At 42.7% G+C, this 12,701-nt stretch overlaps 1 protein-coding gene across 1 annotated transcript in view; it reads left to right on the forward strand.

Annotated features, from left to right (window-relative positions):
• Window positions 1–12,701, forward strand: part of LOC144447151 (uncharacterized) — a 45,210-nt gene that overhangs the window by 2,278 nt on the left and 30,231 nt on the right. The window contains 8 exon segments of the mRNA XM_078137056.1: window positions 1–36; window positions 713–903; window positions 1,919–2,012; window positions 3,493–3,925; window positions 4,485–4,878; window positions 5,620–5,872; window positions 6,819–8,806; window positions 9,041–9,243. The exon segment at window positions 1–36 is cut by the window's left edge and continues 202 nt beyond it. Coding sequence (XP_077993182.1) covers window positions 1–36; window positions 713–903; window positions 1,919–2,012; window positions 3,493–3,925; window positions 4,485–4,878; window positions 5,620–5,872; window positions 6,819–8,806; window positions 9,041–9,243 — 3,592 coding nt within the window.

Consider the following 12,701-nt stretch of genomic DNA (forward strand, 5'->3'; position numbering starts at 1 on the left):
GCCTGGTGCAAATGTCCAACATGGCTGCAAGGAATGGTAAGAAAGTCCAATAAGATGGCGACTTTTTATCAAATTCAAAAATCATGTATCTGACAATTTGATATTATCATATGCATTTAACATCACCCGTCTATCATAGAAGCGCAGGCATTGGTTTCACCATTGAGTGGGATCCCTAGATTTCACAATCAGTCAACCATGACAGTACTAATCATGTCGTTTTGGGATGATAACGAAAAATAAGAGGAAATAACACATCCGTTTTTATGATTACTAAACCATTGAAAATAGTACAATTGAAGAATAATCGACGCTAAACATGACAAAAAATAGCCCATGGGTATTATTTCTCAGCGAAAATAATTTTATGTCATTCCCTGATATTGCAATAAATTGTCCCAACTCCGACTGGTTGCATGGGTCCTAATCAAGTGGTGAATACAATTCGTAATGATAACAAATAAGGACGTTTTTTTTCCAAACGTTGTGAGCTTTATAGTCAAATTACAAAGGTTACATTACTTTAAAAACTTGAAGACATAAATGACAAAAACACTGCTGACAACTAAAAAGTGTGGTAACGTGACAAGAATACATAATTGTCTAATTTGTCAGTATGACTATATTAATTACTACGTAGTTTTCAATATTTGTGTATTATAAAGATAAAATTGACCCAACAGAAAACTTTTTTTTTTTTTTGAAATTTCAGTTCTTGCCACAGGGGCAAATTCCTATGTCCAGACACAGACTGCCAGCCACTCAGTTGCGGTGCTAACATGGAACCTGTGACGTGTAAAAATCTTTGTCCTAGAACATGTGCTAACATGCACACAACACCAAGTTGTGACTTTGGACCTTGTGAGAGTGGTTGTGATTGCAAGGAAGGTTTCGTGTTCAATGGTAAGTCGGTCATACCACCCGTTTTAGGTTACCGTTCACGGGCTCTATTTGATACAGTCATGTAGAGACCAATAAGAAAGACTGCACATTCTACATCTGAGATACCAAGATCGCAATTTCTTGCAATAATTGCTACATTTTGTCTAATTGAAATAACCCATTCAAACGTACTGCAACTATAGATGCAGACACTAGGACGCCAATCGCAAAAATAAACAAACTATTCATTTGATATTGCTATGTGAAAGTTTAGCATGTGCAGTGTCTTATCATATAGGTTTCTGTGTGGTTGTATGAGGTAAAGCTAGTGAACTGAAACTGGCTGTATATTTCGGAATATGGTACAGTTTACACTCTTTACAGACTAAATATCTCGTGTCTGCAACACTGATTGAACTGTGATTTGCCTCTAGTTTCTCAAGCGACCTGTTTTATCCCCTTGTTTTGTGAACGACAACATCGTGTGTGCAGTATGAATTTATCATGATAGTAGGTATATAACAGGATGGAGTATAAGCTACTTTTCAAGTTTAATATCGTTCACAGGTAGTTTGATATACCCACGCAGAAACCAATACGAAACTGCACATTCTACACTAATATAGCAATATCGCATTTCCTGCTACATCGATCATGTCTAGATATAACATAAACTGTTAAAAACGTACACTGGAACTAGATGCAAACATGTGATTGCCAGTGTTCTGACGTCTGCATTTGATATCTGCATGATGGCACATTTATCAGTTCCTTTCATTTAGACAAAAGTCGCTATAAACTCTGTCCCAAATGTACTATTTTTAGTGTAGCATGTGCAGTTTCTACCTGCATGGTTGTATCAAACAGATCCAACGAACGATAACATAAAACGGGCTGCATCAGTTAACGACAAAACAACGTCTCCTGTGGATAGCTCTATGATTTCGTGCCATTGTCGAATTCCTGCACTTGTTGAAACAAATTTGAAACTTGTTTCATTCCTTCTTCAATAAAAATGTATTGTCTCATTACACAGGTGATGAATGTGTGCTTCCTGAGAAATGCCCGTGTCATCACGGAGACAAGAGTTATTCAAGTGGAGACACTATTAAAGTTGACTGCAATACTTGGTGAGTACTTTCGTAGATCTTGTGTCCATGGTTTTGGCCTTCAAGTTGGTACCTCGGATCGTATTGGTCTGTGTTGATACTAAGCTAGACCCCCGCATGCGTCTAAATTTCAAAGGAGCTGCTGTAAATGGTGTTACTACCAAATCAAAGTGACTATTGGCAATTAGGCAGCACGAACCGATGTTTCTTTTTTCGCGAACAACGTTTTAGTTAGGAATTACATAAAACAAAATATAGACACTGATAACTCTCAAGCATATTAAATGATACATTTTGTAACTAAAATGATGTAGGCTAGACGTTTCACACATGGGACATTGTGTTTTTGACACAGAACCAGACATATTTCAACTGTACACTAACAAGAACCGAGACACAACACACACATCAAGATCTTTTGCCCAATCACATTGGGCAGTGATAAACATTGCCATTTTTTCACAGTGCAGTAAAAACAGGCTTCTCATGAAATCATTACTCATGGACTTAATGATTTTAATGCCACTGCAATTGTTTATTTCCTAACTGATAATCAACATTTCAACTTGACTACTTCTACATCCCCACTGTGCACCACACCTATGTAATTCAAGTTATTTTGCATTAGAAGTTGTCTGAGGGTGGGTATTAAATGTCATGTCACATGAGTGAAACATCAAGCCTCACTGTATCTCACTGTGAACACAAATCAACATCAACTGTCGGAGGAGACAGGGAAGATTCAAACCAAAACTGTTTATTTGTGCTCACCGTGAGATGGAATGCAACATTTCATGTGCGTGTGAGCTATCTGTGCCTGTATTTTATTTGTGTACTTTGTAACAAAAGAAGTGGTTTGAAATGTAAAGAAACACGTGTAACCTAATTGGAACTCTATAGTCACTCTGGCGAGGTAGTAACACGTGTCGCCTAATTGAAACTCTATAGTCACTCTGTTTTGGTAGTAACACGTGTCGCCTAATTGAAACTCTATAGTCGCTCTGTTTTGGTAGTAACACGTGTCGCCTAATTGAAACTCTATAGTCACTCTGTTTTGGTAGTAACCTAAAACCAATTTAAAACTCTCACCAAAACAAACTTGTAGGTTACGGGAAAACTATAAACTAACAAATAAAAGCTGAACGATTTCTTCACTCTCTCTGGCCCACCTATTGGCCATTTCCATTTTTATATATTTTGTTCTTATTATTAACATGACATTACTAGCTGAGTACACTCATCAAATGATAAATTTCAAATTCCAGTGAAATAAATTCAACAATATGTTATACATGCACTGTCTTGACGGCAGAAGTCAAAGTAGAATATTATATCATTTGGGGATATCGACACAGCCTGTCTACAATACTCACCTCATTTTAATGGGGGGGGGGGGGTTTCGGGCAGCATGTTTTAGGCTACTAAGTAGAATTCTGACAAACGTAAATTCTGAACGTCAAGACAGAATATTTAGATACGGAATGCTTATTCTTTTATATAGTACCTGTAATGGACATCGCTGGGACTGTGAAGACAACATCTGCCCTGGCCTTTGTACTGCTTGGGGCGAATCTCACCACAAAACCTTCGATGGCAAGAACTTTGACTTCTTTGGCGAATGTGTCTACGTCCTGGCACGTAGCACCGAAAACAACCCCTTCATGCAGTTTATGGTGACAACAGAGAACGTCATTTGTGGCTTGGCTTCCAAGGTGACATGCGCAAAGGCTATCGTGCTTACAACTGGTGCAGGCAGTAAAAGAGAGACGATCAAGTTAGAGAGAGATTCGCCGGTCGTTGTACCTTCAGGTTCACCATTTAGAGTATGGGAGGCTGGTATATATGTTTTCGTCAATGCCGATGAGGGCGTTACAATTCAATGGGACAAGGGAACCAGGGTTTACATCAAACTGGCGCCCAAGCATAGAGGAATGGTACGTTATAATGATACTATATTTAATTTACTTCTTCTTAGTATAACGAATTAATAACTACAGAGCGAACACGTGTATAAATGGTGGGCGCACATGGTGAACTCATTGCAAACCCAACTGCAGAATCTAAACACTCTGCACTGGGAGAATCGGCCACCTAGATATGTCGGGGAATAATCGGTAAAGTTGGTTGCATGGGAATTCTGTTAGTTACTATTAATATTGATATTATACATAATTAATACTGATCTACTAAAATCTTGCTAGAATTCGAATGTGTTACTAAGTTGTCAGTTATAAAGAAGGTATATATGGTCAGTTCACTTCAGTTCAGTTCGGTTGAGGGACAAGGTATCCACAGATGATGTTGTTGCAAAGACTTTATAAATAACAGTAGTACACACAAGTGCATGCCCAACCATTGCTGGACGTTTCTTTTACCGCATGGCGCGTGGTTTCATAAAAAACTGTGAGAAGTTGGGCCAAGACCTAATCACTACCACTCAGTGTTTTATCCCTACCCAGCTATAACAAAATAATTTATGTATCCATATCACAGGTGGAAGGATTGTGTGGAAACTTCAACGGAAACCAACTGGACGATTTCACAAAACCAAATGGTGGTCCACCAGCCGTGACAGCGTTAGAATTCAGTGACAGCTGGAAGAGACACGAAGAATGCAATGCAACTCATAATGCCGTCGATGCTTGTGACTTCTCTCCCGACCGTGAAGCATGGTCCAGACAGCAGTGTAGTATCATCCTATCAGAGACGTTCAAAGCCTGCCATAGCGTGGTTTCCAGTGACAGATTCTATTCAGATTGTGTCTTCGACGCGTGTGCTTGTGACATGGGCGGCGATTGTGAATGTGTGTGTACCGCCATATCAGCATACGCACACGAGTGCAACATGCACGGAATCCATATAAAATGGCGATCGCAGGAACTTTGCCGTAAGTATACACGTTTATCAGATTATTGCCGCCCCTGATTTATATTAAAACATTCAACAAATTAAAATTGACGGTTTGGGTATTTGCATGACATCAACGAGAACTCAAACATTCAATAGACATTTTTTGAAAGTACTACAGCATATAAAAATATATGATCTTAATTTCTTAAATTCAACCCTTACTCTCATATGATGCTATTCATAAGAAGAACTTATATTGCATTTTACAAAAAATAAACCTAATACAGTAAATTAAAGGTTTTTGTAATACGCATGTCACCCATGTAGCAGTGGCGATGGGTTTGAGAATTTTACACAAAACTCATGCACGACAGTTTACAAGTTTTTAGTATATATGTACCAGTGTTTACTTGCACCGGTGCGCGCGTATACCTGTGTCATTTGTGGTGCAGTGCAATACTGAAAACATTATTGCATACCTGCATGCAAATGATATGCAAATGAGGGCACGGTCGGTCTTTGCACACGAATCGCATGATCGTACAGTATATTTCTTGTGTCGGATATTTTTACGTAATTAAACAACAGAACTTCATGATGTGCGAGTGTCAGTGTGGGCACGGGAGGGTTGCACTTCTTGCAGTGTTTTCTGCTGTACTTTCCCAAAACTCGTGAGTGTAAGGCCGTAGAAAACACTACATACGCACACACTCCGTCATAATACTACCACTGTCTGTTCTTCTAATGAAATGCAATCTCAACATGTTATTCTTCACAGCGATGCAGTGTGAAGGTTGTGGGTCTTACAAGGCATGTACGTCAGCCTGTCCACGTACCTGTGACAACTTCTTTATGACTGATCCATGCGATCAACACTGTGTTGAAGGCTGTGAGTGTCCACCAAATGAAGTCTATGATCCAGAGACACGTTATTGCATCCCAGAAGAGTCGTGTTATTGTATCAAAATGGATGGTATTGAATACCAAGAAGGAGATCCCATTGAATCCTGCTCAGATCCTTGTCGTACATGGTATGTAGTTTAGTAGTCGGATATCTTGCAATGTGTTTTTTTATGCGCTCAGAAAGTGATGGGTCCTAATATTTTCACATACATACATACATACATACATACATACATACATACATACATACATACATACATACATACATACATACATACATATATACATACATACATCCATCCATACATACATACATGCGCACGCACGCACGCACATACTTACACACATACATACATACATACATACATACATACATACATACATACATACATGCATACATACATACATACATACATACATACATACATACATACATACATACATACACATTCATCCATCCATCCATTCATCCATCCAAATCATTCCATCCATACTAGCTAAGACCAAACAAACCCCGAGAACTTTATAACGTGCGCGTCGGAGCTTTGTTCCCCCTATCTTTAAGTATTCCTCTCCAAACCTTTGACTAAATGTAGCGCAGGGTTGTTTTGACAAGTTAATTTCTCTCATGACATTTAGCTTTGTCTTCAACAACTGGACTAGTGTTCTCAGTGACTGGCGTTTCAAAACAAAAATGTGTATACGTAAACGTCTAAAGAATATACAAAAGCTGTCAATGCCACCTTTATTGAAATAAATGTTTAATATGCCTAGTTTAACGTACCAGTGATACTTGGCATCTGTAAAGTTTTAGCCATTTGTATTGAATCATGGATGCATTATCCGTGATTGAATCTATTGATGTACATTATAAATATCTTGTGCTTGTACATTATGTCTGCATTATCACATTTTTGCTAAGTCAGTTTTTTTGTTTTTTTTATCTCAGTGTATAATCACATTGATCCGTATAAACGAGCTTTAAACAATGGAATACTCATCACTTTTGAAATTTCCGTAGGACGAGAAACCATTTTTTTTCTTGGCCTAATATCTGTGTTTATGTATTTTCAGTTATTGTTATAATCACACTCTTCACTGGTTTGGAACACCTTGTGCAACAACCTTGCCTACCACGTCCGCCTACACAACTGTTGCCTATACAACAGCTGCAGTTACCACTGCTGCCCCTTCCACGGCAGCTGTCACAACGGCTGCCAGAGCAACAACCCTAAAAGTTGTAACTACTGAAGCACCAATCCGAACAACAGCCCCAGTTGCAGTAACTACTGAAGCACCAATTATAACAACAGCCCCAGTTGTTGTAACTACTGGAGCACCAATCCGAACAACAGCACCAGTTGCAGTAACTACTGAAGCACCAATTAGAACAACAGCCCCAGTTGTTGTAACTACTGGAGCACCAATCCGAACAACAGCACCAGTGGTTGTAACTACTGAAGCACCAATCAGAACAACAGCCCCAGTTGCAGTAACTACTGAAGCACCAATCAGAACAACAGTCCCAGTTGTTGTAACTACTGAAGCACCAATCAGAACAACAGCACCAGTGGTTGTAACTACTGGAGCACCAATCCGAACAACAGCACCAGTGGTTGTAACTACTGAAGCACCAATCAGAACAACAGCACCAGTGGTTGTAACTACTGGAGCACCAATCCGAACAACAGCACCGGTGGTTGTAACTACTGAAGCACCAATCAGAACAACAGCACCAGCTGTTGTAACTACTAAAGCACCAATCGAAACACCAGAACCAGTAGTTGGAAGTACTAAAGCACCAGTAGGTGTTACTACTGAAGCACCATTCCAAACAACAGCCCCAGTTGTTGTAACCACTGGAGCACCAGTTGCAGTAACTACTGAAGCACCAATCCGAACAACAGCGCCAGTTGTTGTAACCACTGGAGCACCAGTTGCTGTAACTACTGAAGCACCAATCCGAACAACAGCGCCAGTTGTTGTAACCACTGGAGCACCAGTTGCAGTAACTACTGAAGCACCAATCCGAACAACAGCACCAGTTGTTTTAACCACTGGAGCACCAATCCGAACAACAGCCCCAGTTGCAGTAACTACTGAGGCACCAATCCGAACAACAGCCCCAGTTGTTGTAACCACTGGAGCACCAATCCGAACAACAGCCCCAGTTGTTGTAACCACTGGAGCACCAGTTGCTGTAACTACTGAAGCACCAATCCGAACAACAGCGCCAGTTGTTGTAACCACTGGAGCACCAATCCGAACAACAGCCCCAGTTGCAGTAACTACTGAGGCACCAATCCGAACAACAGCCCCAGTTGTTGTAACTACTGGAGCACCAATCCGAACAACAGCACCAGTTGCAGTAACTACTGAAGCACCAATTAGAACAACAGCCCCAGTTGTTGTAACCACTGGAGCACCAATCCGAACAACAGCTCCAGTTGCAGTAACTACTGAAGCACCAATCCTAACAACAGCACCAGTTGTTGTAACCACTGGAGCACCAATCAGAACAACAGCCCCAGTTGCAGTAACTACTGAGGCACCAATCCGAACAACAGCCCCAGTTGTTGTAACTACTGAAGCAATTACCCAAACAACAGTACCAGTAGATTTATCTGCAGCTCCAAGAGTAACAGGTGAAGGAATATCAACATTGCCTCTTGAAACTGGAAAAATTAAAACGCCGCCACGTTTAACACCAGGTAGAGTAGAGAAATTGACAACTCTGGAACCCACAACTACTCCTACTGTTCGTCCCATAATTCCACCCAAATGTGTACAGACTGGTTGGACTGAGTGGATGAGTGTTCACACTCCAAGTCAAGATGAATTCGATGGTGACTACGAAACAATTCCAAAACTGAGACAGTACTTCGAATTTTGTAAGAACCCAATAGATATTCAATGTAGGGAGATCACCACAGGAAAGCCATTCGAAGAACTTAGGCAAAATGTAACGTGCCTTCCGAATGTTGGTCTACAATGTATGAATATGATGCAGCAACCAAAGCCTACTTGTGCCAATTATGAGGTTCAGTTGTACTGTAAATGTGGTAAGCAGTTAGTTTATGTTTAGATTCATGCTATTCATAATCTGATCAGGAAATTATAGAGTGAGGTATAAGAATGTGAACTTCACAGATGTTGCTAACAAAGGATGATAAACTAAATAATCACACAATAGAGGATATTCAAAGGGGGTATTTTTTGTTCTTTCTACTGATTTGTTTTGATATTATACGTTATTTTATATTTTATAATTATGGTATATGTAATTGTAACAACAGAAGCGGTAACAACGGCAGTTCCAACAGTTACAACAGAAGCAGAATTAACAACATCTCGTGTTGAAACAACAGCAGCAGTGACAACAGCAGCTCCTCTAGTAACAACAGCAGGAGTGACAACAGCAGCTCCTGTAGTAACAACACAAGCAGCGACAACAGGAGCTCCTATAGTAACAACAGCAGCAGTAACAACAGCAGCTCCTGTAATAACAACAGCAGCAGTGACAACAGGAGCTCCTGTAGTAACAACAGCAGCTCCTGTAGTAACAACAAAAGCGGCGACAACAGCAGCCCCTGTAGTAACAACAGAAGCAGCGACAACAGCAGCCCCTGTAGTAACAACAGAAGCAGCGACAACAGCAGCTCCTGTAGTAACAACAGCAGCTCCTGTAGTAACAACAGCAGCAGTGACAACAGCAGCTCCTGAAGTAACAACAGCAGCAGTGACAACAGCAGCTCCTGTAGTAACAACGGCAGCAGTGACAACAGAAGCTCCCGTAGTAACAACACAAGCAGCGACAACAGGAGCTCCTATAGTAACAACAGCAGCAGTAACAACAGCAGCTCCTGTAATAACAACAGCAGCAGTGACAACAGGAGCTCCTGTAGTAACAACAGCAGCAGTGACAACAGCAGCTCCTGTAGTAACAACAAAAGCGGTGACAACAGCAGCCCCTGTAGCAACAACAGAAGCAGCGACAACAGCAGCCCCTGTAGTAACAACAGAAGCAGCGACAACAGCAGCTCCTGTAGTAACAACAGCAGCAGTGACAACAGCAGCTCCTGTAGTAACAACAGCAGCAGTGACAACAGCAGCTCCACCAGTAACAACAGCAGCAGTGACAACAGTAGCTCCTGTAGTAACAACGGCAGCAATGACAACAGAAGCTCCCGTAGTAACAACAGCAGCAGTAACAACAGCAGCTCCGGTAGTAACAACAAAAGCAGCGACAACAGCAGCTCCTGTAGTAACAACGGCAGCAGTGACAACAGCAGCTCCTGTAGTAACAACGGCAGCAGTGACAACAGCAGCTCCTGTAGTAACAACAGCAGCAGTAACAACAGCAGCTCCACCAGTAACAACAGCAGCAGTAACAACAGCAGCTCCACCAGTAACAACAGCAGCAGTGACAACATCAGCTCCTGTAGTGACAACAGCAGCTCCTGTAGTAACAACAGCAGCAGTGACAACAGCAGCTCCTGTAGTAACAACAGGAGCAGTGACAACAGCAGCTCCACCAGTAACAACAGCAGCAGTGACAACAGCAGCTCCTGTAATAACATCAGCAGCAGTGACAACAGCAGCTCCTGTAGTAAGAACAGAAGCAGCGACAACAGCAGGTCCTGTAGTAACAACACCAGCAGTGACAACATCAGCTCCTGTAGTAACAACGGCAGCAGTAACAACAGCAGCACCTGTAGTAACAACAGCAGCAGTGACAACAGCAGTTCCTGTAGTAACAACAGAAGCAGCAACAACAGCAGCTCCTTTAGTAACAACAGGAGCAGTGACAACAGCAGCTCCTGTGGTAACAACGGCAGCAGTGACAACAGCAGCTCCTGTAGTAACAACAGCAGCAGTGACAACAGCAGCTCCACCAATAACAACAGCAGCAGTGACAACAGCAGCTCCTGTTGTAACAACTGCAGCAGTGACAACAGCAGCTCCTGTAGTAACAACAGCAGCAGTGACAACAGAAATTCCTGTAGTCACAACTAAAGCAGCAACAGCACCTCCTGTAGTAACAACAGAAGAAGTGAGAACAGCAGCTCCCGTAGTAACAACAGGTGCAGTGACAACAGCAGCTCCACCAGTAACAACAGCAGCAGTGACAACAGCAGCTCCTGTGGTAACAACGGCAGCAGTGACAACAGCAGCTCCTGTAGTAATAACAGGAGCAGTGACAACAGCAGCTCCAGGAGTGACAACAGAAGCAGCGACAACAGCAGCTCCACCAGTAACAACAGCAGCAGTGACAACAGCAGCTCCACCAGTAACAACAGCAGCAGTGACAACAGCAGCTCCTGTAGTAACAACAGCAGCAGTGACAACAGCAGCTCCTGTTGTAACAACTGCAGCAGTGACAACAGCAGCTCTACCAGTAACAACAGCAGCAGTGACAACAGCAGTTCCTGTAGTAACAACGGCAGCAAAGACAACTGCAGCTCCACCAGTAACAACAGAAGCAGCGACAACAGCAGCTCCTGTAGTAACAACAGGAGTACTGACAACAGCAGCTCCACCAGTAACAACAACAGCAGCAGTGACAACAGAATTTAGACCGGTTGAAGTATCAGGAGGGCCGATACAAACGGAGCCACCAAGAATAAAACCGACGAGGCCGGCAAAGCCAACTAAACCTGAGAAAACAACAGAGCGTGTGCCGTCTACTGAAGCAGTGACAACAGCAGGTCCTGTAGTAGTAACAACAGCAGCAGTAACAACACCAGCTGCTGTAGTACCAACAAAAGCAGCGACAACAGCAGCTCCACCAGTAACAACAGCAGCAGTGACAACAGCGGCGCCTGTAGTAACAACAGAAGCAGTGACAACAGCAGCTCCTGTAGCAACAACAGAAGCAGCGACAACAGCAGCTCCTGTAGTAACAACAGCAGCAATGACAACAGCAGCTCCTGTAGTAACAACTGAGGCAAAAACAACAGCAGCTCCTGTAGTAACAACAGAAGCAGCAACAACAGCAGGTCCTGTAGTAACAACAAAAGCGGCGACAACAGCAGCCCCTGTAGTAACAACAGAAGCAGCAACAACAGCAGCTCCTGTAGTAACAACAGTTGCAGTGACAACAGCAACACCACCAGTAACAACAGCAGCAGTGACAACAGAAGCTCCTGTATTTACGACAGCAGCAGTGACAACAGCAGCTCCTGTAGTAACAACAGCAGCAGTGACAACAGCAGCTCCACCAGTAACAACAGCAGCAAAGACAACAGCAGTTCCTGTAGTAACAACAGCAGCAAAGACAACAGCAGCTCCTGTAGTAACAACAGCAGCAGCGACAACAGCAGCTCCTGTAGTAACGACAGCAGCAGTGACAACAGCAGCTCCTGTACTAACAACAGCAGCAGTTACAACAGGAGCTCCTGTAGTAACAACAGCAGCAGTGACAACAGCAGCTCCACCAGTAACAACAGCAGCAGTGACAACAGCAGCTCGTGTAGTAACAACAGGAGCAGTGACAACAGCAGCTCCACCAGTAACAACAGCAGCAGTGACAACAGCAGCTCCTGTAGTAACAACAGCAGCAAAAACAACAGCGGCCCCTGTAGTAACAACAGAGGCAGTGACAACAGCAGCTCCCATAGTAACAACAGCAGCAGCGACAACAGCAGCACCTGTAGTAACAACAGAAGCAGTTACAACAGCAGCTCCACCAGTAACAACAGCGGCAGTGACAACAGCAGCTCCTGTAGTAACAACAGCAGCAGTGACAACAGCAGCTCCCGTAGTAACAACAGCAGCAGTGACAACAGCAGCTCCTGTAGTAACAACAGAAGCAGCGACAACAGCAGCTCCTGTAGTAACAACAGAAGCAGCGACAACAGCAGGTCCTGTAGTAACAACAGCAGCAGTGACAACAGCAGCTCCTGTAGTAACAACAGCAGCAGTGACAACAGGAGCTCCTGTAGTAACAACAGCAGC

The sequence above is a fragment of the Glandiceps talaboti genome, chromosome 16 (genome assembly GCF_964340395.1).
Source record: "Glandiceps talaboti chromosome 16, keGlaTala1.1, whole genome shotgun sequence".
Lineage (NCBI taxonomy): Eukaryota > Metazoa > Hemichordata > Enteropneusta > Spengelidae > Glandiceps > Glandiceps talaboti.